Source organism: Rattus rattus, chromosome 1, assembly GCF_011064425.1.
Source record: "Rattus rattus isolate New Zealand chromosome 1, Rrattus_CSIRO_v1, whole genome shotgun sequence".
Taxonomy (NCBI): Eukaryota; Metazoa; Chordata; class Mammalia; order Rodentia; family Muridae; genus Rattus; species Rattus rattus.
Genome location: NC_046154.1, coordinates 56,083,397 through 56,109,639, shown reverse-complemented (window position 1 = coordinate 56,109,639; position 26,243 = coordinate 56,083,397). Strand labels below are relative to the sequence as shown.

General features: G+C 42.6%; 1 protein-coding gene across 2 annotated transcripts in view; it reads right to left on the bottom strand.

Annotated features, from left to right (window-relative positions):
- Positions 1-17,950, bottom strand: part of Tm2d1 (TM2 domain containing 1) — a 41,032-nt gene extending 23,082 nt beyond the window's left edge. Inside the window, exons 1-4 of one of the 2 annotated variants that reach the window (XM_032901842.1) lie at positions 17,644-17,950; positions 10,691-10,795; positions 6,766-7,125; positions 4,564-4,637 (exon numbers count right to left, since the gene is read on the bottom strand). In XM_032901842.1, coding sequence (XP_032757733.1) covers positions 4,564-4,637; positions 6,766-6,932 — 241 coding nt within the window. In that variant the 5' untranslated portion in view covers positions 6,933-7,125; positions 10,691-10,795; positions 17,644-17,950. Of the gene's footprint in view, positions 1-4,563; positions 4,638-6,765; positions 7,126-10,690; positions 10,796-17,410; positions 17,592-17,643 lie in introns of those variants that run through there. The other variant, XM_032901836.1, reaches the window with a different exon arrangement.
- Between the last annotated feature and the right edge of the window lie 8,293 nt (positions 17,951-26,243).

Below are 26,243 nucleotides of genomic sequence, written 5' to 3'. Positions count from 1 at the left end.
GCTACACAGCAAGCTCAAGACCAGTCTCCGCTGCCTAGACCCTCTCTGGAATCCAAGCCCTTCTCGGGACTGACAGGCTTCGAACATTTTTGCTCTCATTATTCTTCCTAAATATTTTCTAAAGCTTCACATATCTGATATTTGAATTTTTTCATTATGAATTTAAACAGCTGCAAAAATATGTAGTTCCAAGAATACTAAATACTACATTAAGATTACAATGCTATAGTACTCTAGAACAACAAAAAACAAAAAAATCCCCCCAAAACAGAAGAATTTGATGTTCATCATCATCTGACAACAGGCTTTTCTATATGTTTTTTAAAAAAAACTTACTTCCATTTTAGGCAACAAAAAAAAATACATATTTACCTTAAAAATGGTACCTTATCTGGAAATAGGTTCTTGGTAGATTTATCAAGTTAAGATGACATTATTAGAGTAGGCCTTAACCTTCTATATAAAAAATGAAAATGGCCAGGTCTGGCGGCAAACACCTTTAATTCCTAGCACTGGGGAGGATCTCTGTGAATTTAAGACCAGCCTGGTCTACATGGTGAGGTCTAGGTCAGCCAAGGCTGACTGGAAAGACACGGTCTCAAAATAGGAGAAACTGGGTACATGAAGGGAGGATGTGAAGACACCCGGGGACATACATGGAGGTGGAGGCAAGGATTTAGTTAACACAAGTGCAAGACAGCGATGCCAAGAATCAGTGGCTACCATCAGTGATGGTACAGAAGAGGGAAAGGGAAAAAGGATTGTGTCTAGAGCCAGAAAAGAGCAATGCTCTGTGAACAGTTTGATTTCAATGTCGGACTCCAAGCCCTAAGAGCCCACATAAAGAAGGGCAAAGTGCTACAAAACTGTCCTATGTTCTCACATGCTGTGACATGTGCATGTGCACTTACACACATTGTCTTAGAGTTTCTTTGCTGTGATAAAGACCATGACCAAAATCAACTCTGAAGGAAAGTGTCTATTTCAGCTTACGTTTCCACAGTACTCCATCACTACGGGAAGCAACCTAGAGGCAGGAGCTGATCCAGAGACCATGGAAGAGGGCTACTTAATGCTGTTCCTCATGGCTTGCTCATCCTGCTTTCTTATAGCAGCCAGGACCAACATCCCTGGGGTAGCACAGTTCACAGTAAACTGGGCCTTCCACATCCATCATCAATCAAGAAAATTCACCACAGGCTTGCCCATAGCCTAATCTGGTGGGGATATTTTCTTAACTGAAATTCCCTCTTCTAAAATGACTCTAGTTTGTGTCAAATATTCAGTCCCTAAAATAACCATAGTCTATCTAAAATATTCAAAATATCAACTGTATGTTCCTGTAAATTCAAACACAAATTAAATACTTTTCTACTCCAAAAGAGAAGAACCAGGGCACAGTCACAATTAAATCTAAGCAAAACCAAACTCCAACAATTAAATGGAAAGCTCACTATCAGACTTCTAATATGCCTTCAAGGGGTACGACCTGTTTGGAGGATGTTGATCACTGGGGCATGACTTTAACCAGTCCTTATTCCCAGTTCTGTCTTTTCTTTGCTCCCAGGCAGCCAAAATACGAACAAGTTTCCTGTACCAAGTCTTTCCATCATTGTTTCTGTCTTACCATAAGCTAAAAAACAATGGAGCCAGCATGCATAGGAACCATGAGACAGAAAGAAATCTTTCCTTCTTTAATTTTTTAAATCTTGGGGGCTGGAGAGATGGCTCGGTGGTTAAGAGCACTGACTGCTCTTCTAGAGGTCCTGAGTTTAATTCCCAGCAACCATATGGTGGCTCACAACCATCTGTAAAGGGATCTGATGCCCATTTCTGGTGTGTCTGAAGACTTCTGCAGTGTACTCAATACATAAAATATAAATCTTTAAAAAAAATATTTCTTAATCTCTGATTATTTTATCACAGTAACAGAAAACTAACATACTTTGGAAATTTTCTTTTCTTTTTTTTTTAAGATAGGGACTCTGTGTAGCCTTATGTTTGTGTGCTGGAACTCAGTCTACAGACCAGGCTGGTCTCAAACTTAAAGAACCACCTGCTTCTGCCTCCTAATTACTAGGATTAAAGGCAGTGCCGCTGGTGCCTGTCAACTTACTTTCTTATTATACAGCCTTGTCAGATCTGTCTGCCGACTATCTAGAACCAGGTCTTCAAGAGACAAAACAGTATTTATAATTCTAATATGGTACTTTCCTTTTTTCCATTTTTTATTGGTTATTTTATTTATTTACATTTCAAATGTTATCACCCTTTCTAGTTTCCCCTCCACAGACCCCTACCTCTCCCCCCTCCCCCATCTGCCTATCCACTCCTGCCTCAGCACCCTAGCATTTCCCTACCCTGGGTCATCAAGCCTCCAGAGGACAAAGGAGCTGCCCTTCCAATGATGTCCAATAAGGCCATCCTCTGCTACATATCCAGCTGGAGCCATGGGTGCCCTCTTGTGTGCATTTTGGTTGGTGGTTTAGTCCCTGGGAGCTTTGGGGGGTCTGGTTGATATTGTTGTTCTTCCTATGGAGTTGCAAACCCCTTCAGCTCCTACACTTTTTCCTTATTGGGGTCTCCACACTCAGTCCAGTGTTTGGTTGTGTACACAGCATCTGTATTGGTCCAGCTCCTTTTCTTTCATTTCTTTTTTTTTTTTTTTTTTTTTTTTTTCTTATGTTCTATCATGTTGGACTCAAACTCAAATCAAATATTCACCTGCCTCTCCTCCCAAGTGCTGGGGTGGGGTTTTGGTTTCAAAATCCCTGCTAGGCCCAGTTCTCTTTCTGCCTATGTGCCCCCATGCTCCCTGCCATGATGATAGTGGACTAAGCCTCTGAAATTGTAAGTATGCTCCCCACTCCCCAAATTAAATGCTTTCTTTATGAGCTGCCTGAGTCTGTCTCCTCACAGCAACAGAACAGTAACTAAGACGGAAATCACTAATACTAAATTTCACCTAGCCTTATACATATTTAGAATGAGAGACACTCCCCTCCTTTCAATCATTAGAATAAAGTGCTATCCACTATCAAAACACCTCTGACATACTTTGATAGTCGATGCATATATAAAATCTTCACCATACTGGTTTAATAGGTAGGATATACTGGAGTCTACATTTCAAGTGTATATATGGGGGATACAGTTCTGTGTAATTTATTGAACAGCTTGATGTCCCCTATAACTCTCTCTCACAATAGAACCCAGGCTGGCTTCAGATTCAATGTACAGACCATGATGGTCTCAAACTCATGATCTTCCTGTCTAAGCCACCCTGGGGCTGGGTTATAGGCATGTACTGCCACATTCAACTTCAAGTTCTTTCCCATTAATTAAAAACACTTGTCCAAGGGTGGGCAGATGGCTCAGTGAGTAAGCACATTTGCTGCCAAGCCTGCCATCCTGAGCCCGAGACCTGGGAACAGGGCAAAAGTCAGGAACTGATGACTGTTAAGTTCTCCTGGCCTCTATACATGTGTATTGCAGAGCCCCAGCACCCACATCCACTGGTAACTCCAGTTCTAGGGGATCCAGTGCTTCTTCTGGCTTCCAGTCTCCTGAATGCACACAATGTTTATACCCCTACTCAGACACAAAAATGGCCCTGTAGGCTCATATATTTGAATGCTCAGTCATCAGGATTTGACACTATTTAAAAAGAAGATGTGGCCTTGTTGGAAGAAGTGTGTCCCTGGGGGTAGGATTTGCGGTTTCAAAAGCCTGCTCTAGCCCCATTGCTCTCTGCCTGTGGGTCAGGATGTAGCTTTCTGTAGCTGCCCCTGCATCATGCATACCAGCATGCTCCCCAACATGATGGTAATGAACTAAACCTCTGAAACTATGCCAGCCCCAACTAAACACTTCCTTTTATGAGAGTTGCCTTAGTCACGGTGTTTCTTCACATGACAGAACAGTGACTAAGATAACATGGTAGTGCATACCTTTAATCCTAGCACTATGGAGGAAGAGGCAGGAAGATCTCTGTGATTTCAAGGCTTACACGGTGACACCCTGTCTTAAAAAAGAGAGAGAAAGAAGGAAAAAAAAAAAAAGAAGTAAAACCCTAACTAAATAACTATATTTATACCTCTATAACAGAGCTAGGGAAGCAGAAGGCTAGAAATATTTAAAGAGATAAATATAGTTATCCTGATTTAAGTATTACACACACACAGAACATTTCATCATACAACTAATATACACAATAGTTTCATAGATCAGTTAAACAGACAGAAATGTAAAAGCATGGTTTATATAACAGATTCTAATGTTGTAACACAAATAAGCAGAAAAAAACAGATCATATAATTAAGAAAAATTGCTTAACTTAAATAGTGACACTGGGTATAACTCTGGTATAATTAGTTAATTAACAAACTAATTAATTGAATGTTGACAGTTTTAATTTCAGTTTTCAAATCTAAATTATTCTTATTATTTATTTAGTGCAACATAAAACACATTTATTAATTACCACGAGGGCTTATGCACTGTTACTTGAAATAGGTAAAAATCTTACAAAATATTTTAAAGAGATGATTCTGGAAACCTTACCATGAGCTGTGTAGTTTGTACAATTAACTGGTTCTTGCGTAGCATCATTTATTTTTGGTTCTTTACAAATATATGTTTAAAAGGTTAAGGAAATTTGAATTATATTTCTAGCATAAAATGTTTTAAATGTCTCATATACTCATATTGATTTGCATGTACAGAGAGGCTTTGAGTTTGTCCAAATCAACAAACTCAGACACAAACACACTTTTAAACCTAGTGCAGTGATGCGTGCCTTTAGTCCTACCACTTGGGAGGCAAAGGCAGGTTGAATTCAACCTCTCTTGAGTTCAAGGTCAGCATCTACAGAATGAGTTCCAGGTCTGCCAGGTTATGTAAAGACTCTATCTCAAAACAAAACAAAACCCCAAATACACTTTTAGTATTACCTAGATAATAGTTGATCATTTATCATACGGAAGCCATAAAAGATAAATTTTTATCAAGAGTTCTAGCAATAATTCCATCTTCAAAGAACATCAGGGAATTAACAGAAAGCACCAAATTATTTTAAGATTAAAAGCAAATCAGTTTCCAGAGCTCTGGATTCAACTAATTCACACTTAATTTCATGTAACACAAACGGATGAGGAAGATATTGCTATTCCTATGCCACAGAAGCACAAGCTGAGCTTTTAACTTTGAGTGGCTTATCCAGCCATGTAAATCATGACCTCCTCGCAGCCAAATCAGATCAAAGGTGGGATACTTTGCATCTGTGGTATTTGTTATCTCTATGGAGAGTGTCTCCAGTAGGATCTTAAGTTACTGAAAACCACCCTCTAAATAGATGCCAAAATAATAAGAATGTCTGTAAGTTTTATTGTCTAAAGATTATATGATTCACACTCCAATAGAATAAGTATGGTACATACAAGATGTCTTTAGTCACGGGTTGACCCTTGGTTGGACTTCTGACTCAACTCTGGAAAGGTCGTCTTTAGTTAGGACATTAAGGCAATGCTCAGCTGTCGCCAGAGTTCTACAGGCTCAGTCATTTCTGACCAGGGTTCAACAGCGCATAATCAGCTCAAATACTTCTTAGAAGGACATTCTGGTCTTTCCTAAGTCAATGCTACACTCAGTATGTCAGAAACTCCCTGCAGGATGGGATTAGCAAAGTAAATTAGAGGTAGTCTGAAAATTTCATGGATGCTCTCTTTAATTCACAGATAATACAGAGTTTTCTTAATTTTAAGATGTTTCTTAAGAATCTTTCTTGTTTCTGCAGGTTTGAGTATCTGTACACAAATGTTTGAGGCACTGTGTCAGTATTCAAATTTTTGTTCAAACATAGCTATTTGAGTTTAACAGGCATCTCACCTTGTTACTGGGTTGCATGTTATTGTAATAAGACAATTCTAATTAAACTGCCATAAACGGTACTTTAAGTTGGGGGGGGGGTCACTGTTATTAGTATGTTATTATTTGCTCATTCAAAAGCCCCCGCCCCTAACTATTGCCAGTTGATGGCTTCTAAGTTAGAGAGTCAGTTTTAAGTCCCCAGGTAAGGCAACTATGCTTCAGTGGATAACCCACACCACCGTGGAGATGAGCAGCACAAATCTGACTCCCTGTGTTAGTTTCTGTTAAGAGTAGGGGGGCGGGGGAGGGCGAGGTTAAGAGGGAGTGGGAGAGAAGACCCGATCTTGAAGGAATTAGAAGTTAAAAAGTCGGTGTGAATATGATCAAAATCCACTGGGTGAAATTCTCCCAAAGAATTAAAACATCCAAGAGGAACTCTAATTTAAAAACAAATAATAATAATTTGTCTAAACACAAAGTGAAGCAGTCAGTTGCCTGGCGGCAGTCCATCTGATGATGGCTGTAGGTGATATATGTAATGTTAATGACAAACGAGAAACATACATTGGCTCACTAGTAATTACTTGTCTCCCTCAACACCTGCAAACTTTCAGGGACGCGTCTAACAATTTTTGCACTTTCAGTATCTGGGACAAAGCCTGGATGTGTGTGTGTTTGACTAAGTGAACAACCAGGTAAAATTCATGTCAATCGGAAAAAGAAGTGCCAACCACTGGCCGACCCAGGGAAAGCACACAGTGCTCGCCCTTCGTCCCCACAGCCCTCCTCACCTCCCTGGGTCCATTAGTCACTAGAGCCACAGCGGATGCTATGGTCCCCGTCCCACTGCCCGGGGTCCTGCTGACCGCCTGAGAAGGCCGACTTTCCGGAGGATATTGTCCCACTCTGAGGTCCTCACACTTGGGCGTCTCCTCGCCTCCGACAGCGCCAGAGGCAGCAGCCCCACAGTGTCCCGCGGCGACCGTCACGAGCCACAGAGTGCGGAGGAGGGCCGGAGGCCCCGCCGCTGGAGAAGCCCGACCCGCGGGCCAGGCGGCCGCCATGTTGGGCACCGCGTCCTCGCGCTTCCGGTTCCGCCTCCGAGATAAGGAAGGGCCTTAAAGGGGCCTGACTCTTGTAGGGCAGCTTAGGTTTTCTAAGGCTGCTCCCTGAGATAACTAGACGCAGTCACAAAGGCGAGATTTTTTTTTTTTAATATGTTCGCTTGTCATCCTTGATCAGGGACCATCTTAATCTCTGCCAAAGCAAGCATGGGAACATTATTATTATTATCATCATCATCATCATCATCATCATCATCATCATCATCATCATCATCATCATTTTAAAAATGCCCCAGGTCAGGGAGACTACTCAGTGTGTAAAGGCACTTCTTCCTAAGCCTGACAATCTAAATTCAATCCCTGGAACCCACATGTGGAAAGAAAAAAATTGACTTTTACACACACACACACACTTTTAAAAACTGAATAATTAAAAAAAACACACGTCTGGTAGTCTTCTCTAGTAGCTTCAGAAACAGCTCCTTGTGATGATCCCCTATTGATACTTAAGTGCTGGGAGAGCGACCCAAAGTTCACCTAGGTGCTTGTCCCAGCTCCTAGTGGACACCAGCGTTGATCCTGGAGACCCGAAAGGATAGGGAGTTCCCTATGGTTGAAAGAATTTAGATTGTCTAGAAGTGATCCAAGTGTGATTATAGGTCGCTGTAGCATTATATAGTGACCCAACACTAAGGAATGGCTTTTGAGGACCGAATATCGGGCCTGGAGAGATGGCTTAGGAGTTGGTTTCTAGCACCCAGGTACTGGCTAACGACCTGTAATTCCAGTTCCAGGAGGTCTAAGGTCCCCTTCTGGCCTCCCCAAGCACTACAAACATATTTGGCTCAGTGGGTAAGAACTTTTGTTGCTCTGTCTGACAAATAAATTCAATCCCTGGGACCCATATGGTGGAAATAGCAGACAAAACACTCACACACATACAAATAAAAATAAATACTAGGGGTTGGGGATTTAGCTCAGTGGTAGAGCACTTGCCTAGCAAGCGCAAGGCCCTGGGTTTGGTCCCCAGCTCCGAAAAAATAAATAAATAAATAAATAAATAAATAAATAAATAAATAAATAAATACATACATACTAAAAAAGACAGAATATATCAGTTGTACATCTTACAAGATGATAAGAGCAACTTTCCATTTAATTACTTCTTGGACTTGGAATGTTCTAGTTGATTTCAAAAATACAACATAAACCCAGAGGACTAAAGGAAGCAATTCTGCGCCTCAGGTCTACTAAAATTATGACAGAATCAGATGGATCAGATGGTTCCCTGCTGAGTGCAAGAATACTGCTGATCTGTGTATCAATTTTAGTACAGATTTAAAACAATGACTTAGAACTGCTGATGCCTTGCTGATTAACCACATTACTGAATCTATTTTTATGGCTTTAGTGATTATCTTTATTCTCTTCTACAATATGCAAATTTAAAAGAATTAAAAGGATTCTATAAGACAGCAGTGAAACTATAAAACTTTTGACTCCTGAGCTGGGATAGTGGTAGAGTTGCCTAGCAAGCACAAGTCTCTGGCATCACATGGACAGAAAATTGACTCTCGAATTGATGATGTATTAAGGTATTGATGATGTATCACTTCCTCTCAAAAGGCCCTTATATCTGCAATAAAGTAACTTCTCTGTTTTGCAGTCTCATGAGCACATGAATTACCATAACCACATGGCTGCTACAATATTTAAATTTGATAACAACTTAAGCCTCATTTTTAAATTTTCATTCTTCTCTCATTGATTGCATTCCAATTATAGTTTCCCTCCCTCCCCTTCCCAAGTCTTCCCACCTCCCACCCCTCCAACCACCCCCCTTCCCACTCTGCCCTGGCTCTGCCTCCTCTCAGAAAAGAGCAGGCCTTCCAGAGACATCAACCAAACACAACATAACAAACTACAATAAATTCAGGCACATATCTCATATTGAATCAAGTCTGAACAAGGCAATCCAGTAGGAGGGAACTATGGATTCTTTTTCCCCACAAGTAGGCAAAAGAGTCAGGGACCCCCTTGCTCCCGCTATTGGGACTCCTACAAGAACATTAAGCTACTCAGCCATAACATACATGCAGAGGACCTAAGTCATATTCCTACAGGCTCCCTGATCTCTGTAGGCGCCCATGAATCCTGGTCAGTTGATTCTGTGGATCGTGTTCTTATGGTGTCCCTGACCCCTCTTCCTCTCAGGACTCCTGAGCTCTGCCAAATGTTTGCCTGTGAGACTCTGCACCCGCTCTTACCAGTTGTTAGAAGAAATCTCTCTGTGTCCTAATCCCCCCACTTGAGGCCTGGCCTAGCTACAGAAGACGGCCAGCTCAGGCTCCATGTCTTCCTTCTCTAGGAGTCTTTGCTAGGGTTACTCTCTTAGATTTCATGAAGTGTCCATTGCACTAGATTTCTAGCTGGCCCTGAAATATCCCCTAATTCCAATAGTTTCTTCCAGTATTTTCTCTCTCACCCCGCCCTGATCACTCCTATGCCAATCCTACCTGCCCCAATCCGCCCTGGAAGTCTATTCTATTTCCCCTTTTCTGGGGGGATCCTTGCATTCCCACTTAAGACCTCCTTGTGGCTTAGCCTAGTCTCTCCAAGTCTGTGGACTGTCACATGATTACCTCTTACTGTACAACTAATAGCCATGGTGAGTACACACCATGCTTGTCTTTCTGGGTCTGGGTTACCTCACTCAGGATGATATTTTTTTCTAGTTCTATCAGTTTCATGATGTCATTGTTTTCAGCTGCTGAATAATACTCCATTGTGTAAATGTACCATATTTTCTTTATCCATTCTTTGTTTCCAGTTCCTGGCTATTACTAATAAAGTTTGATGAACATAGCTGAGTAAGTGTCCTTGTGGTAGGATGGAGTGACCTTTGAGTATATATGCCTAGGAGTGGTAGACTTGGGTCTTGAGGTAGATCAATTCCCAATTTTCTGAGTAACCACCATATTGAGTTCCAAATATTTCCAAAGTGACTGTTCAAGTTTCCCTCCCACCAGCAGCGAGAAGTGTTTCCCTTGCTTCACATCTTTGACAGCATGAGCTGTCACTGGTGTTTTTGATCTTAGCCATTCTGACAGATGTAAGACTGAATCTCAAAGCCATTTTGATTTGGATTTCCCTGATGGCTAAGGATATTGAACATTTAAGTGTTTCTTGGCCATTTGAGTTTCCTCTGTTAAGTCTCAACATTTTTAATTCCTAGTTTCTTTATCATATGAAGTGCCACAGAAACTCTTCAGACTTTTACTGAAAGCTAAGGACATGACTAGCAGTCTCATTATGTATCCTAGCTAGCCTAGAACTCACTATGCAAACCAGGCTGGCACTGGACTCAGATCTGTCTCTGGCTCCCAAACACTGCCATGAAAGGAATGCACTACCATGCCCAGCTACATTGATTCCTAAGATTTTCATATAAATGTGTTTTTCTTTCACTAAAGATTAGTTTTGCACACAGAAAATATCTGAGAAAAACAGTCTAACACATGTCTCTATGGTTAGAACAGAAATATGAGATAAAAGTTTCCTCAAATCTTTTTTTACTTGCATATTTAACATGAAATCTTTTCTCTGGTAATAACATCAGGAATCTTCTATATCCTTGATACTTCTGCACAACATTTTCTCCTATAACGGCACTCCTGCTGATTCATACCTATTTCTTACTGTATACTTTGTTGTTGTAACCTAACTACATAGGCTCCAATTAAAACGAACTGACTCACCATTTAGTGTCTGTTCAGGACTGGGGAGATGGCTTCTGCTAAGTGTTCATCTCAAAAGCACAAGGACCTGAGCTTGATCCCCAAAAGCCACGAGCAAACAAGCACCTGAGTATATGATAATATTTATTGTTAGTCTTTTAATTCAAGTACTAGGGAGCCAGAAATAGACTGATGCCTGATCTCTGGAACCTGCTAGACAGCCAGCCTAACCTAATCGTCTTCAAGTTCCTGGAGAGATTCTATCGCAAAAGCAAAGTGAATGGCTCTTGAGATATAAACCCAAGGTCCACTCCAGCCTTCACATGCAGACTTGTGCACACATTCTGACAAATGCAACTGCCACCACCACCCTCCACACACACACACACACACACACACACACACACACACACACACACACACACACACGGATGACTTTAGGGTTTTAATGCTATGAAGAGGCATCATAACTGAGACCACACTTATAAAGGAAAACATTTAATTGGGGCTGGCAGGAAGCACAGAGACAAGCAAGGAGCTGAGAGTTCTATATTTTAATACATAGGTAGCAGAAGGAGATTGTGTGCCACTCTGGGCATAGCTTGACCATATAAGACCTCAAAGCCTACCTCCACAGTGACACACTTCCTCCGGACAATGCCACATCTTCTCCAATGAGGCTACACCTCCTAACAGTGCCACCCTCCCTATGGCCAGGCATTCTAACACTTGACTTTCTGGGGGCCATACCTATTCAAAGGACCAACTCTTCTAGTTTTATGTTGTGTACCTGGATGTTCTGCTGGCATGCTTGTGATGCACCACGTGCATGTCTGTGGCATCCCTTGGAACTGGAGTTATGGATGGCTGTTAGCCACCACGTGGGTGCTCAGAATCCAACCTCAGAGCTGCGCAGGAGCACAAGTACTTGTAGTTTGTTGTTGTTTGAGACAGAGTTTTCTATGAAACAGAGCCCTGCTACCCTGCCTGCTGCACAAGTACTCTTAATCACTGAGCCCAGCTTCAAAACTTGGAATCAGAGTGAAGAGATGGCTCAGTCAGCAAATTGCTTGCTGAGCCAGCATGACAATCTGGACTCACATTTCTAGCGCCCATTTAACAGCTGGGCAAAGTGATGTACGTCTCTAAACCTTGTGCCGGGGTGGTTGGGAGAGGTGGGTCCCTGGGGTTTGCTAACCAGTTAGTCTAGCTAAATCTATGAGCTCCAGGCTAATTGAAAGAACTGGCCTCAAAATAATAAAGGTATATCCCTGACATTGACCTCTGTCTTCCACTTTGCAAATGTGTATTTATCATACGCAGACATTGTACACATAAAATTTGGAGACATTTTTAATTCTCAATTTTCTCCATGTTTGCAATATCTTCACGTGATCATTAAGCAACTAATATCATTAAACGTGTTCTTAATGGTGAGGCAAACAGGTGAACCAGGATCTTACTATGTAGCTTTGGTGGCCTTGCACTTACTTCATAAAGGGACTTTTCTGTCTTTGACTCCTGGGTGAGGGAGCCACCATGTCTGCCTGTTCTTTGTTCAGTCTGGTATTTTTTCATTGTTTTTTTTTTTTCTTCTTCTTCTACTTTTTTAAGGTGTTTTTGTTTGTTTGTTTGTTTTGTTTTGTTTTTTGGTTTTTTTTTTTTTTTTTTTTTTTTTTTCTTTTTTTTTTTTCGGAGCTGGGGACCGAACCCAGGGGCTTTCGCTTGCTAGGCAAGCGCTCGACCGCTGAGCTAAATCCCCAACCCCTATTTTTTTTTTTTTTTTTTTTTTTGAGTCATGGTTTCTCTGTGAAATCCTGGCTGTCCTGGATCAGGGTAGATCAGGCTGGGTTTGAACTCACATAGATCCCCCTGCCTCTGCCTCCTGAGTGCTGGGTTCAAAGGCTTGCACTACCACTGCCCGGGGCTGTGGAGGCTGTTGATCATGTATTTTCACCCCTTTTCAGGTTTTCCTTATTTCCTATCTCCCTTGCTACAGCGACTTCTTTTGTTTTAACACAGGCTGCTTCTCCAAGGTCGTCAATCCACTTTTACACAGTTTCTAGACAAAATTCTCCTTTAAAAAAGGCTTTGTCATATTTAAAACTACCAAATGTTTTCAGGGATCAGTGAACTGGCACAAACCTATTGTGTTGGCTAGCTTTATGTCAGCTTGAGATAAGCTAATCATCTAAGAGGAGGGAGCATGGGCCACTCTTCCACAGAACCTGGGTTTGATTTCCAGCACCTAAACAGTGCCTCAAAACACTCGGTAACTCCAGTTCCAGCGGATCTGATGCTCTCTTCTGGTGCCTCCTTGGGAACAGGGTACAAACATGTTCACAGACATATATGCAGGCAAAAAAGAAAAAAACATTTACATAAGATAAAATTATTAAAAATGTTATTAAAAACCCCAAAGAGACCACCAGGAACCACAACTCTGATGTAAGCACATGAGAGTATTTATTCTAGCTCAAGCTTGGGTCACAAACCCTCTCTGCACAACAGGTTAAGAAAGTGACGCTTGGGTCTAGGGGCTTAGGGTTTATACAGGAAAGGTTTGTAAGTTGGGGCTTTCAAGCCTTGGCATTACATGATTGGGTAAATAGGTAAAGGCATGTTAACCTTCAAACTGATAGCGTTTGTTCAGACCACAAGGAGAGACCACACATCTAAAAAGGGGCATCTTGACCTGACAAAGACTTATGTTTTCTTAGCCCACTCTGTTGTTATCAGCCAGCTGCAGCTGCTGTGTCTATTTTGCTACCTCCGGGGACATTTCATGATTTTTCTCAGACCTCAAGGGTGGGGGCCATATCACTCCAAGGACAGTAGCTTTCTCCAAGGACAGCAGCTTAAAATAGATTTTAGAGGACAAGATGGAATCCGCCCTGCTGCGTTTAGTCTCTTCATTGGCCATGCCTCTCTAAGGGCAAGTTAACTTAGAATGGTGTTTTAAGAACAAAATGAAGTTTATTCTGCTACCTCAGTCCCTTCAAAAACATCACCATCTACCAAATATCTTAAAATGGCACATCTTTCATTTAGGTCTTTGATCGGCTTTGGGTTGATTTTTGCATGTGGTAACAGACACGGGTGTGTTTATTGTTTTCACACCATTTATTGAAGAGACTGCCCTCTCTCCGAATCTTGTCTTTGACACCATTGTTGAAGACCAACTGGCTATGGATGCAATGGTCTGTGTGCTGGTATATTAGGCTTCAGTTGCTAGAACCTCATAGTATACTCTAGAACCAAGAGTTAGGATTCTTCCAGCTTTATTTCATTTGCTCAGGATCGCTTTGACCACTCTGGGTCTCTTGTGATTCCAGAAAAATTATAGGACTTCTTTTCTCTTTCTATAAAAAGTTTGGTTTTATTTTGGTATGAATTGGATGAAGTGTATAAGCTACTTTGGGGGGATATTAATATCAATTCTCTCAATCTGTGAACATTTGTGTCTGTTTTTTCTCATTAGTGTCCCGCAACATGTCAGATAATATTTTCATCATTAAACTCAGTCCCAAGTGTCTTGGTTTGGTTTTAGTTGTCAACTTGACACAACCCAGATCACCTAAGAAGAGTTTCTAGGAGGGATTATCTAAATCAGGTTTGTCTGTGAGCATGTCTGTGGGGGACTACCTTGATTACATTAATTGAGGTGGGGATCATCAGCATACTGTGGGTGGCACCATTCCCTAAACAGGATTCTGAACTGTGTAAATAGAAGCCTTCTTTGCTGTTTCTTGACTGAGTGGCATGTGATTAGTTGTTTTCCATTCCTGACACCCTGACTTCCTCACACTGATATACTGCAACCTGCAACCTGGAATTGTGAGCCAAAAAAACTCTTTCTGTCTTATAGTGCTTTTAAACAGAGAGAGAGAGAGAGAGAGAGAGAGAGAGAGAGAGAGAGAGAGAGAGAGAGAGAGAGAGGATGAAGAAGAGGAGGAGGAGGAGGGGAGAGGGGAGAGAGGGGAGAGGGGAGAGGAGAGGAGAGAAGAGAGAAGAGAGCTCTTGCGGGGTCTCACCATGTAGCTCTGGCTGGCCTGGAGCCATCTTGAGCTCACCAAGGTCTTCCCCCTGATAAGTCGCTAGTGTCAGAGCATTTTATCACAGTAGTAATACAGACTTTGTCAATGAGACACACATCACTGTTAGGCCCCAACCTTTCCGTTCTTGCTCATCCTCAAGATCACACATTAACCCCACAGTATAAAATATTTTACTAATTTAAAATCCCTTCTCCGGGGTTGGGGGGATTTAGCTCAGTGGTAGAGCGCTTGCCTAGGAAGCGCAAGGCCCTGGGTTCGGTCCCCAGCTCCGAAAAAAAAAAAAAAAAAAAAAAAAAAAAAAATCCCCCCTCCGTCTTGACAAATTCAATCTCTTTAAAAATCCAGGTCTCTCTTAAAACCTAAAATTTCTTTAAATTTAATCTCTCAACTGTAAGCTCCCGTCCAGTCAAAAATATGATAAATACCCCCTTGCTTCAACAAGGCAGAACCAGGGCAGAGTCGCAATGCACACAAAGCCAAGCCAAACTCCACCCGTATAAATAATTCAGTGTCCAGTGCCTGGGATCCACTCAGGACCTGCTGGTCCCTTTCAAGGCTTTGGGTCTCTTCTCCAGCTCTGCCCTCTGCAGCACATACATCTTGTCTTGTAGGCTCCGGCTGACTCCACTCCGCTGCTGCTGCTGCTGTTCTGGTGGTCATCCATGGGACTGGCATCTCTACACTGCTGGGGTCTTCAGCTACAACTGGGCTGCACTCTCAACTAATAGCCTCTGCTAGGTGCCCAGGCTCAAGTTCTCTGCACGACTAGTCCTCAATCCTGGACCTTCAATGCCACTGTGGGTGCACCTTCACCAAGGTCATCTCCTTGGCATCGAGAAAACACTTCCTGAAAGGTTTTACCTTAACGTTGCTGGTCTCTTTTTAATTACTGCTAATTCCTCAGCTCCAGCTAACCTGCATTAATTATCCTCGAAAGGCAAAGGTTTCATTTTACTAGTTCTGGTTATCTTGTTAAACACAGCCAATTCTTCTTCACCCCCAGCTAACCAGAACCTTAGTTCAAAGTAACGAATGGCTCCGGGTAGTCTTTAAACCTCCCTGAAACTTCACAATCCAGGCCTCCTCGTTCTGCCTTGTCCTCAGCATTCCTGTCTTTTAAGATCCCGCAGAACAGCTCACCAGGAACTGAACACTCAGTGGCTTTTCCTATACCAAGTTCCAAAGTCCTTCCACAAATCTTTCCTGAAGCAACATGGTCAGGGCTGTCGCAGCAACACCCCATTTCCCGTACCAGTTTTTCTTAATTTGGGTTTCTATTGCTGAGATAAAACACCATGGCCAAAAAGCAAGCTGGGAAGGAAAGGGTTTAATTGGCTTACACTTCCATATCGATGATGTTCAACACCAAAGGAAACCATGATAGGAACTCAACAGGGCAAGAACCTGAAGGCAGGAGCTGATACAGAGGCCATGGAGAGGTGTTACTTACTGGTTTGCTCAGCCTGCTTTTTTATAGAACCCAGGACCACCAGCCCAGGGACGACACTACTCACAGTGGGTGGGGCCCTCCCCCATCAATCACTAATTAAGAAAATGCTCTAATAGCTGGATCTTATGGAGGCATTCTCTCAAGTGGGGTTCCTCCTTTCAGCTTGTGCCAAGCTGCCCTAAGACGAGGCAGCATACATGGGAAAGTAAGCTAAGATTCGGGGGTATGTTTTCTCTGTTTTTGCTATTGTGAATGGGGTTACTTTCTTGATTTCATGCTTACTAAGCCCATTATTTGTTATCAAAAGCTATTGGGTTTCAGATTTTATTCATGTATTTTGTATTACTTTTTGAGACAAGGTAAGTCCTGATATGTACTTTAGTAGTCCAGGCTACACTATGTACCTTAGTCTGATTTTGAACTCACAGCAATTCTCGTGTGTGTGTGTGTGTGTGTGTGTGTGTGTGTGTGTGTGTGTGTGTGTGTGTGTGTGTGTATGAGAGGGCATGGGGCACTGGGGGAATTTGGAGCTCAAAGAACAACTTGGTGTAGTTGGTTTGATCTTTTCACTATATGGCTTCCTGGGCTAGAACTTGAACGGGGGTGATCAGGCTCGGGCAGTACCTACCTTTATCTATCCCCTGAGTCATCTTGCCTATCCCTTGAGTAATCTTTAATATTTATATTTAATATTTAACATCCACAAACGACATTTTACTTGCTTGCTTATTAGTGTACCCTTTATTTCTTAGTGTTTTTTGAGACAGGGAATCACAATACTACTTGAAACTCCAGAGCACAGGGATTAGAGGTGTGCACCAACACCCAGCATGACCCTTTGTTTGCTTCGGCTTAAGTTTCCAATAGTATGTTGAACAGGATAGGTGAAAACGGACATCTTCATTTTATTCCTTACGTGTGTGTGTGTGTGGGGGGGAGATTACACACCTTCTTACAAGGCCTAAAAGTTTTATTTCCCTGAAATTAGCACACAGCCATAAAGTATCAAAAGCGTAACCGGCGAACGTCCTCATGTTGCTGTTGCTTTATGTACTCATCTTTCGAGGATACCATTTTACCTCTCATCCCCGTCAGTCACAGAGCTTAATAGTGCACTTATTCAGTAAGATATCTGATGATTGATTCTCTTTAGCCTTGAGTAGACTGTATTAGATAATGTAAATGCTTATCATCAACATTCTAAATAAGAAAAAAAAAGACACTCATAATTACCCTTAGGACGATGGGGACACAGATTGACATTTACGATATTTTACGTTGAGTCAGCGCATCTGGAAAACATAAGGGACGCAAGAAGGCTGGAACAGAGGGGCCTCGGGCTAGGCTAGGGGTAAGTGAACTTGTCTGTTTGGGGTCTCGGTTTTGGGTCAGCGCCGGTGGCTCACAACTCCGCACCTGGCCACAAGGCCTCAGGCCGCCTCACCAGGATTGGTAGCCCCACTCACCCCCGGAACTTTTACAGGCGCGCAGACGCCCAGGGGCTAGAGCCCCGCTCGCCCCGCCCAGCCTCTGCCGAGGTGGAGAGACGCCCAGGTGAGGAGGCCGCCACACTTCCGTCCAGGTGAGGGCAGCAGCTGTACTTCCGCCAGGTGAGGAGGCCGTGATCGCAGCCCCGGGGCTCCCACCCGGCTGTCGCCTGATCAGGTAACGCTCGCGGCGCACTGTGCGGGGGCCGCGCAGAAGCCGTGTCCCGAGCCCGCGGAGGGTGCGCTGGGCAGCTCGCAGGCCTTGGCGGCGGCCGGCGACCAGGCCAATCAGCCCCGCTCGAACTTCCAGGCCCACCGGGCCTGCGAGCTCAGCGATCGCGCGTGCTCGGGGATCTAGCTCCCGCGGACTCCCGGAGCGGGGCGGAGCCTCTGCGCGGTTGGTGGGAGGGAGCGGAGGGAGCAGAGGGACCGACGTGGCCTCGAGTGGGCCTTGCGCCCCTCCGGCCTTTCTGCTTAGCTAGGGAGGTGTCTCTCAGTCTGGGAAAGTTACTGGATTCCTGCCTGGAATCAAGTTCTGGAGAGCATTTCCACATCTTTCCCACCTTTCGAATGCCCCACCCCTCCCTGGAATCTTCCCTGGACTTGTACTTTGCCTCCTGTCGGCTCTTACCACTTCTGATTCGAATTCCTCAAGTGACTTGTTTGTCTCCGAAGTTCAGAGGCCACACCTTGCTGGGCCTGATTTCTCTAGATTGCCTCTAACTTGCATCTGACCTGTGGGCTCACCATAGTGTCCAGCGATTGTGTTTTCAGTGAAGAAGTTTACCTAGAATAATCTCGGTTCCTTTGAGACAGCTAGACTACATTCCAGGTCTACTAGCCTTCCCCTAACTTCGAATTCACTGTTTCAAGGAGAAGCTAAGCGAATTAGCTTAGAATTAGAAAATAGGAGGTGAAGTCATGACCTTTTGCTGTTCTAAGGCCCTAACGGCTTTTGTAAGGATTAATGAAGTTTTTAAGATACTTTGAACGTTAATAAATGCAGATGTGGAGGTACCCACACTAATTTAGATGCAATTACTGGTGGTGTATAGTGGACTTGTCATCAGAAGAAGGATTTGATTTAAAATTGAGTTGTATGCTGTCACTCGAATTGAACCTAGTCTCAATAAATTCCACCTATTATTATTGTCTGGTGGTGAGGGGGATCTAATCTAGTAACACACACACACACACACACACACACACACACACACACACTGACTAGATGTGTCCTGTCCCCTGAGATCCCCCTGCAGCCATTGAGCTTGTATGGAGTGAACATAAATTCATTGTAGGGGAAACAAGAGAATTTTCGAAAAGGGAATAAAGCAAAACAGTTGACAGGAAAATTAGAGGAGGACTTGCTGTGACGGTGGGATAAGAGGGGGGGACAGGGGTGGGTCTGTGTGCATGTGGAAATGACCCGAAGTATCTCTCTGAAATTGTCAAAGAATTAAAAGAAGGAAAAAAGGATCTAGCAGCAACCATAAAACCCATTTCGCTGATGACAAAAAGTAAACAAGTACAAGTCACACGACTCCTTTCTTCCACTTTGTAATTTTAAATATAAAAATGCCTATGTTTTCTTAAAATGAGTTCGATTTTAAAACCTTGAACTTTTGAGACAGCCCAGCATTTCCCTGTCCTTACAGCTGGGTTTAATAATCATTTGTACATCAAACAGCCAAGCAGTCTGAACTTGCTTGCTCTGTTAAAGTTTTAACAAAATTGCATTAGTTTGGGGGAAGTCACAAAAGGGGTTAGTTCCTTGAAGTCTCTTCTGGTATTGGTGCGAGCATTAAATTCTTGGAGAAAACAAGCTAGTCTGCTTTAATATTTGAAATCACATAACCAATGATACTTAATTTTTTTCTTTTTTTTTTATTTAAAGATTTATTTATTATATATAAGCACACCGTTGCTGTCTTCAGACACCAGAAGAGGGCATCAGATCTCATTATAGATGGTTGTGAGCCACCATGTGGTTGCTGGGGATTTGAACTCAGGACCTCTGGAAGGGCAGTCAGTGCCCTTAACCACTGAGCCATCTTTCCAGCCCCTTAATTTTTTTTTTCTTACACTGGGATTTTATGTAGACTTGGATGTCTTTTGGAGCTCCCTGCGTATTCTGTTGCAAATGGAAGGGAATGTAGTGCTTGCATTCGTTTGTGTGTGTTTATTGGTGCTGAGGTCGGAAAGCCAGGGCCTTGCACATGCTAAGCCTTTGCTCTACCAACAGACAATACGTTTTTAGTGAGCTGAATGGAAACTGCTGAGGACCTAGTAGAGTTTAAGGATAGGTGCTGATCTACTTCCGACCTGGAGAGTGGTCTGTGCTGGTCCTCAGTTTGGAAATGATCTGCCAGAGATTGGAAAAGGCTGAAAGGAAACAGTTCTAGGATTTGTCTTGTCTGTCGCAGCAAGCAATTGTTCCCCCACTTGCCTCTGCTCAGATGGAATCAGGAAGAACTCAAGCCTGTAAGCATTCGTATCTGAATAGTCAGAAATTGAGCCGAGAAGCAAAAGTCTTTGCTAAAAACATTGCCAAGCTCTTTCTGGAAAAGTCTAGGTTAATAGGTCGGTGGTACTTGGTTGCCGAAACGCTGGCACAAGTGAAATGGGCTCTTTGGAATGACCGTAAGTGTGGAATGCACACGAAACTCTGAAGACAGTGTGAAAAAGTTTAAGCTATTCTATTTCACATTATTTGCATATTTAAGTGATGATTTGTATATATTGGATTAAGTAAGTTACATATTAAAGTTAAATTTGTCTTTTTTAAAATTATTTTTTATGTTTTTAATTTGTTTTTCTGTTTTATGTGCATTGGTGTTTTGCTCACGTGTGTGTAAGGTCCCCTGGAACTGGAGTTATAGACAGTTGTAAGTTGCCTTGTGGGTCGTCCTGTCTCTGCCTCCTGAGTGCAGGGAATCAAAGATGTGAATACCAGTTCTCTGGAACAACAGCTAGTACTCTTAACTGCTGAACTGTCTCTCCAACCCTAATTTTTTTCCTTTATATGATGCTATCAGAAACATTATTGTTGTTGTTTTTTAGGTTTTGATTTTTTTTTTTTTTTCGGAGCTGAGGACCCAATCCAGGGCCTTGCGCTTGCTAGGCAAGCGCTCTACCACTGAGCTAAATCCCCAACCCCTTATGTTTTGATTTTTAAAATAGGGTTTTTCCATATAGCCCTGGCTGTCCTGGAACTCAGAGATGCGCCTGCCTCTGCCTCCTCTGAGATTAAAAGGCCTCCATCACCACTGCCTGGCCCTTTTTATTATTTTTAAATTACATGTATGTGTGGTTATGTGCAAATGCCTGTGCAGGGATACCAGGGCGGAGCCTTGACATGGGCTCTGGGAACCGAATCTGGATCTTCTGTGAGAACAGTGTTCACACTTAACTGGGCAGCCATCTCTCCAGCCCTTGCAGAAATTTAAAAACTGCATTTGCGGCTCACATTCTGTTTCTGAGGGAAGATACTGAGGTAAGGACTTGTGTTTGAAACAGTAGCCTCAAATTCACCCTCCTCTTGCCATAGAATGTTGGGTACAATTATATACCACCATGCTGGCTTTAAACTGGCTTAAAATCCCAATTTATAGGCTGGGCACGGTGGCACACATCTCTGGCACTGGGGAGGCAGAGACAGGAGGATATCTGAGTTCCAGGCCAGGCTGGTCTGTGTAGCTAGTTCTGTACCAACCAGGGCTACATGGTAAGACTCTGACTCAAAACAAAATGATATATAAGGCCTTTTCTTGATCACTTGTTGAACACTTATTTCACTGATGAAAGGTTATATTGTTCAGTCTTTTCAGCATTGATAACATAGCAAAACCACAAACGACATTAACTTCTTTGCAGTTTCAAAATGTCATGTAATTTTGATTGAAAAGAGATGCTAACAGTAATAGTCTTTGTTGAGAGTGTGTTGTGTGCTAGGGCAAATTTTATTTTGTCCTCCCAATAATTAGATATTTTAAAATATCCTTTTCTGAAATCTTTTTTTTTCTTCCTCTCAAATTTTTACTAACTTTGGAAGGAAAGGGAGATGAGGTAAATGAATGATGAGGGTTAGTTAGGGTGCACCCAGCTTGAGTTCACGTTGAAATGTTTTCTTATTAGTTATTTGCCCCAGAGGTCATAAGGTGTTTCCTCCCCTATGGCTTCTATTGTTCCTCTGTTTTCATGTTTTTCCATAGCATTGTCCCCCCTCGTGTTTTAATTTAGTTTTTTGGATTTATGAACTACAGGCGATAAGACATCAGTTAGATAATGTTATACAGAATGGCTGTGTGTTGTATAGAATAGATGTCAAAATAGTTAATTCAGCAGCAGACAAGTTTGTTCTCTCTCTCTCTCTCTCTCTCTCTCTCTCTCTCTCATCTCTCTCATTTTTCTTTTATTCTTTGAAGGGTTGAGATATATAGAGTCTTCCTCTGTAGCCCAGGCACTCTCAGTGTGATTTGGGTTAGCCTGACCCTCTTAGCAATCCTTCTACTTCAGCCTGCATGTGTTTGAATCAAGGAGAATAGACATTGGTGGGTAGAGTGTCCGAAACCTAAGACGGCCTTGCTTGTTAGTACACTAGCTTGTTTGGAATTTCAAAATATGGTATGACCGTAATTCCTGGAGACTCGTGATGGAAACAGGAAAGCATTGAAGCAGTAGGTGCCATTAGTGGATTCTGACCATTCAGGTCCTTTTAGTGGGGGACCATGATTACAGCATCTATTAAAAAGGTGCCAGAGATGGAATAAATGTGGAAATTGTTGAGACTTGTTGCTGTTGTTGCTTGGAGGGGGGGCTGTCATGTACAGAATGACGCACGTATACACAGAGCAGTTTAACTTCTGCAAAATGAAACCATTTACAGAGAGATTACTGTTAGGAATTCACTCAGGAGAGTGTTTCAGTGATAAGATATGAATCTTGCCAACCGAAGCACTCTTAAGAACCATCATGATTTTTCTCATGGTATCTTTCAACTTGGATTTCAATATTTCCTCCATATGTAGCTTTAGCATTCTGCAATTGCTTTTCCTTACATTCTAAGGATGGGTGTCTTGACAGTGGAGACATTTACATCTTTTCTATTTAGTTGGTGTAGGAAAGCTTTCATCAGGCCTTTGTAGGAAACCGATTTTGTGTTCCTGGGAGTTTAGGGGAGTCCTGCTGGAGTTGCTGCAAGTTACCAGGGAAATTGGTGTACTCCCCTCTTGGAGTTCTTAGTATTGTTATTAAAAGAATTTGAGGATGGACTCGAAAAGAAGCTTGAGGGTAGTTTTATTAGAGTTTAAAAGGAAATCCCTAAGGAGGGCCAGCTGTAAATCTAGGCAGCTGCCTAGTCCAGCCACCCAGTCCTGTGACAGAAAGGGGAGTGGGGAGGGAGGTTAAGGGGGTTGGGGTGGGGTTGGGGGGGTGTTATCCAGAGAAAGATACAGAAAAGGCATTTTTAGGCTTTGGCCAGCATCCAAAGAAAAAAAGAAGGGAGGGACAGGAAAAAAACTTTGCTTTTCTGAGTCGTACTTGGGAGGCAGACCTAACAGCACTTCCTGGCAGGAGGGGTAATGATTCCTCCTATCTCTTCAGCATGGATTAAGGAGGATCAAGCCTTGGTGAGTCTGGTCCCTAAACCAGATGATTGAGCTCCCAGCTGGAATGTTAACTCTCCACCCTGGCCAGAGATTCCGTTCCCCAGAGCAGAAAAAATAGCTTCCTTAATGGGTCCTTAATGCCACTCTAACAGCCGATACAGTTAGAGTTCTGGTGGCAGCCACCACCACTCTTTGGTTTGGATTCTGTTTGTTATTTAACAGGTACCTAGTAAATGTTGAGCTTGGAGAACAAAGGAGCCAGGATAAATCCTGACCTTTGACTGGGAAGGAAGTGGACTTTTTTTTTCTTTAAAGAACTTCATTATGACTTTAAACATAATATATTAAGCTCGTGGATTTTTTTTCAGGCTTCCTGGTTCAGTGAGCTCTGGAGTTATGAACCACCCAGCTGTGGTGGTCCAGTTCAAATGTGCACTTCCCCGAGTGCCTGTGCCGCCCCAGTAAGATAGCCAGTGAGGTTATTTTCCAAAGCTTCAGACCGGCGAGCACTTGTTGGTAGGAAATGGATTCCCCAGAGCTAACAGAAGTCTGAAAAGTGTGTTTCTTTGGCCTTAATTTTTCTTGGGTTCTTTTTTTCCTCCCCCTGAGATAGGGTCTGGCCTGGGACTCCACGTGTAGACCAGGCTGGCCGTGAATGCACAGAGATCTGCGTGCCTCTGTCTCATGAGAGGGCTGGTATTGAAAGAGCTGATAGATTTTTTTTTCAGTAAATGTAAATTAAATTAAAAATGTAAATTAAATCCTATTTCTTCCTCTGAGTCATCTTTTCCCTTCAACTATTCCATCAGCTGGTATTGGCATAGAATATGGATTTTTAAAAAGCCACAATATCATAATTATCATCGGTTGAACCTACAGTTGAGATGAAACACTCACAGCCCAAACTCTTCCTCACTGGCTTATTACAATTCTTGTTCTTTGTGCATGTTTTTTGGGGGACAGAGGGATGTATGTGACATATATACGAATGTGTAATGTATACATACATGTATGCCTGCTCACAAGTATATGGACCTATGGCATGCATGTAGAGGCCTGAAGTTGACATTGGGTCTCTTCCGTGGTTGGTCTTGATTTTATTTAATGAGGCAGGGTTTCTCCCCGAGCACAGTGCTCACTTAAGCTAGGCTAGCTTGCTAGCTTGCCTAGGGGATTCACTACTTCTGCCTTCCTAGTTCTGGGATTGCTGGTGGCTTCCATACCTGTGAGGCTTTGAAGTGTGAGCTGGGAATCCCGCCTCTAGTCCTTACACTTCTTTGGAAGTGACTTATCCACTGAGACATCTCCCCAGCCCTTTTGGGATTCTTTAATACTGTGTCTTACTGTTTTAATTTCTAACTATGACCAGTTGTAGGTAGCCTATGTATGGCAGATTATACTTAGGTTAAACATAAACTGTAAGCCCAGTGTTCTGGTTTTATATCTGCTCTATGCCAAAATATCTTGACGGAGAGGAACCTAGTGGAGAGGAAGTTTATTCAGCTCATAATTCCAGGCACACAGTCTATTATTTGAGGGAAGTCAAGGCAGGAACTTCAAACCATCATATAATGTCCAAAGTGAAGAGCAGAGAAAGAAAAAAATTCGTGCATCTTTGCTTCCTTGCTTATGCTCAGCTAGCTTTCTTCACTCTTCTACAGTTCTGGGCCCCCTGTCTAAGGAATGGTGCTACCAGAGTGGGCTGTGTTTTCCCACATCAGTTAACTTAAAACAATCCACTGACAAGTCCACAGGCCAACCCAATGTAGACAGTCTCTCATTGAGACTCTTTTTCCAGGTGATTCTTGGTTGTGTCAAGTTGATAGTTAATGATATTAGTATCATACCTGTGTTTTGTTATTTTCCTTTGGAGGTGCTGGGGATTGAACCTAGTACCTTGATCATATTAAGTGTTGCATTGATATGTTTGACTGTACCCCACTGTAGAGTCATTGATTGTGTTTTTTCTGCATTTGCCTTGTACCCTTGAGTTTTAGTCCTCTTCCCTAATTACTGCCTGCAACATGAAATTATCATTTTTGTTTAAATATTTGTACAACTGAGTGGATCATGTGTGTGCTTGGTGCCTGTGGGCAGAAAGTTCTCTGAAGCTGGAATTGTGGATGATTATGAGACTCTGTGCCGGTGCTGGGAATCAAACTGGGTCATCTTCAAGAGCTTTTAAATATTTTCCAGCCCCAGAATTGTAGTACTTTTTTTGGCCTCGCATGTTTGCATAGGTCAGCCCTGTTAAAGTCAAATGAGAGGGTTCAATGGCCAGCCACTTTTTACCTAACACTTATTGGGGTGATCTCTATTCCCATGGATTCCCAGAGGCCTTCTATTTCATCCAATTGGAGGAAGGTAGTAGTAGTACAGTTACATTTTTTAAAGATTTATTTATTATTACGTGTGTGAATGTTTCTTTGTGTATGTGTGTGCACTCGTGCAGTTGCTTGCAGGTTACCAGTAGAGGGCATTAGATCCCCCTTGAGCTGGAGTTCCTGGCGTGTGTGAGCACCCTGGTGTGAGTAGTAGTTCTGGGAATCAAACTCTGGAGCTCTACAAGAGTAGTAAGCACTCTTAACTGCTGAGCCATCTCTACAGTCCTGATAATAGAATTTTAACTGTTAATTTTACCACCTTTAAAGTCTTTATTAGGCATTTTAAAATAGTATAAATACTATGAATACAGTTAGCAGTGTACATTTTTAAATTTATGTTGTGTGGTGTGCTGGCATGTATGTAGGTGCACATGTATGCAAGTGCTACACATGTGTGGAGGCCAGAAACTGACATCAGGCATTCCCCGTGGTTGCTTCCCACTTCACTTACTAAGGCCAGGTCTCTCACTGCATAGTAGCTGACTGATTCTGCTCGTCTGACAGGCTTTAGCCACCTTCCCTGACTTTGTCTCCATGAGCTGGGATTATGAGAGAACTTCTGTAGATGCCCTGTGCTTGTGTTGGTGTA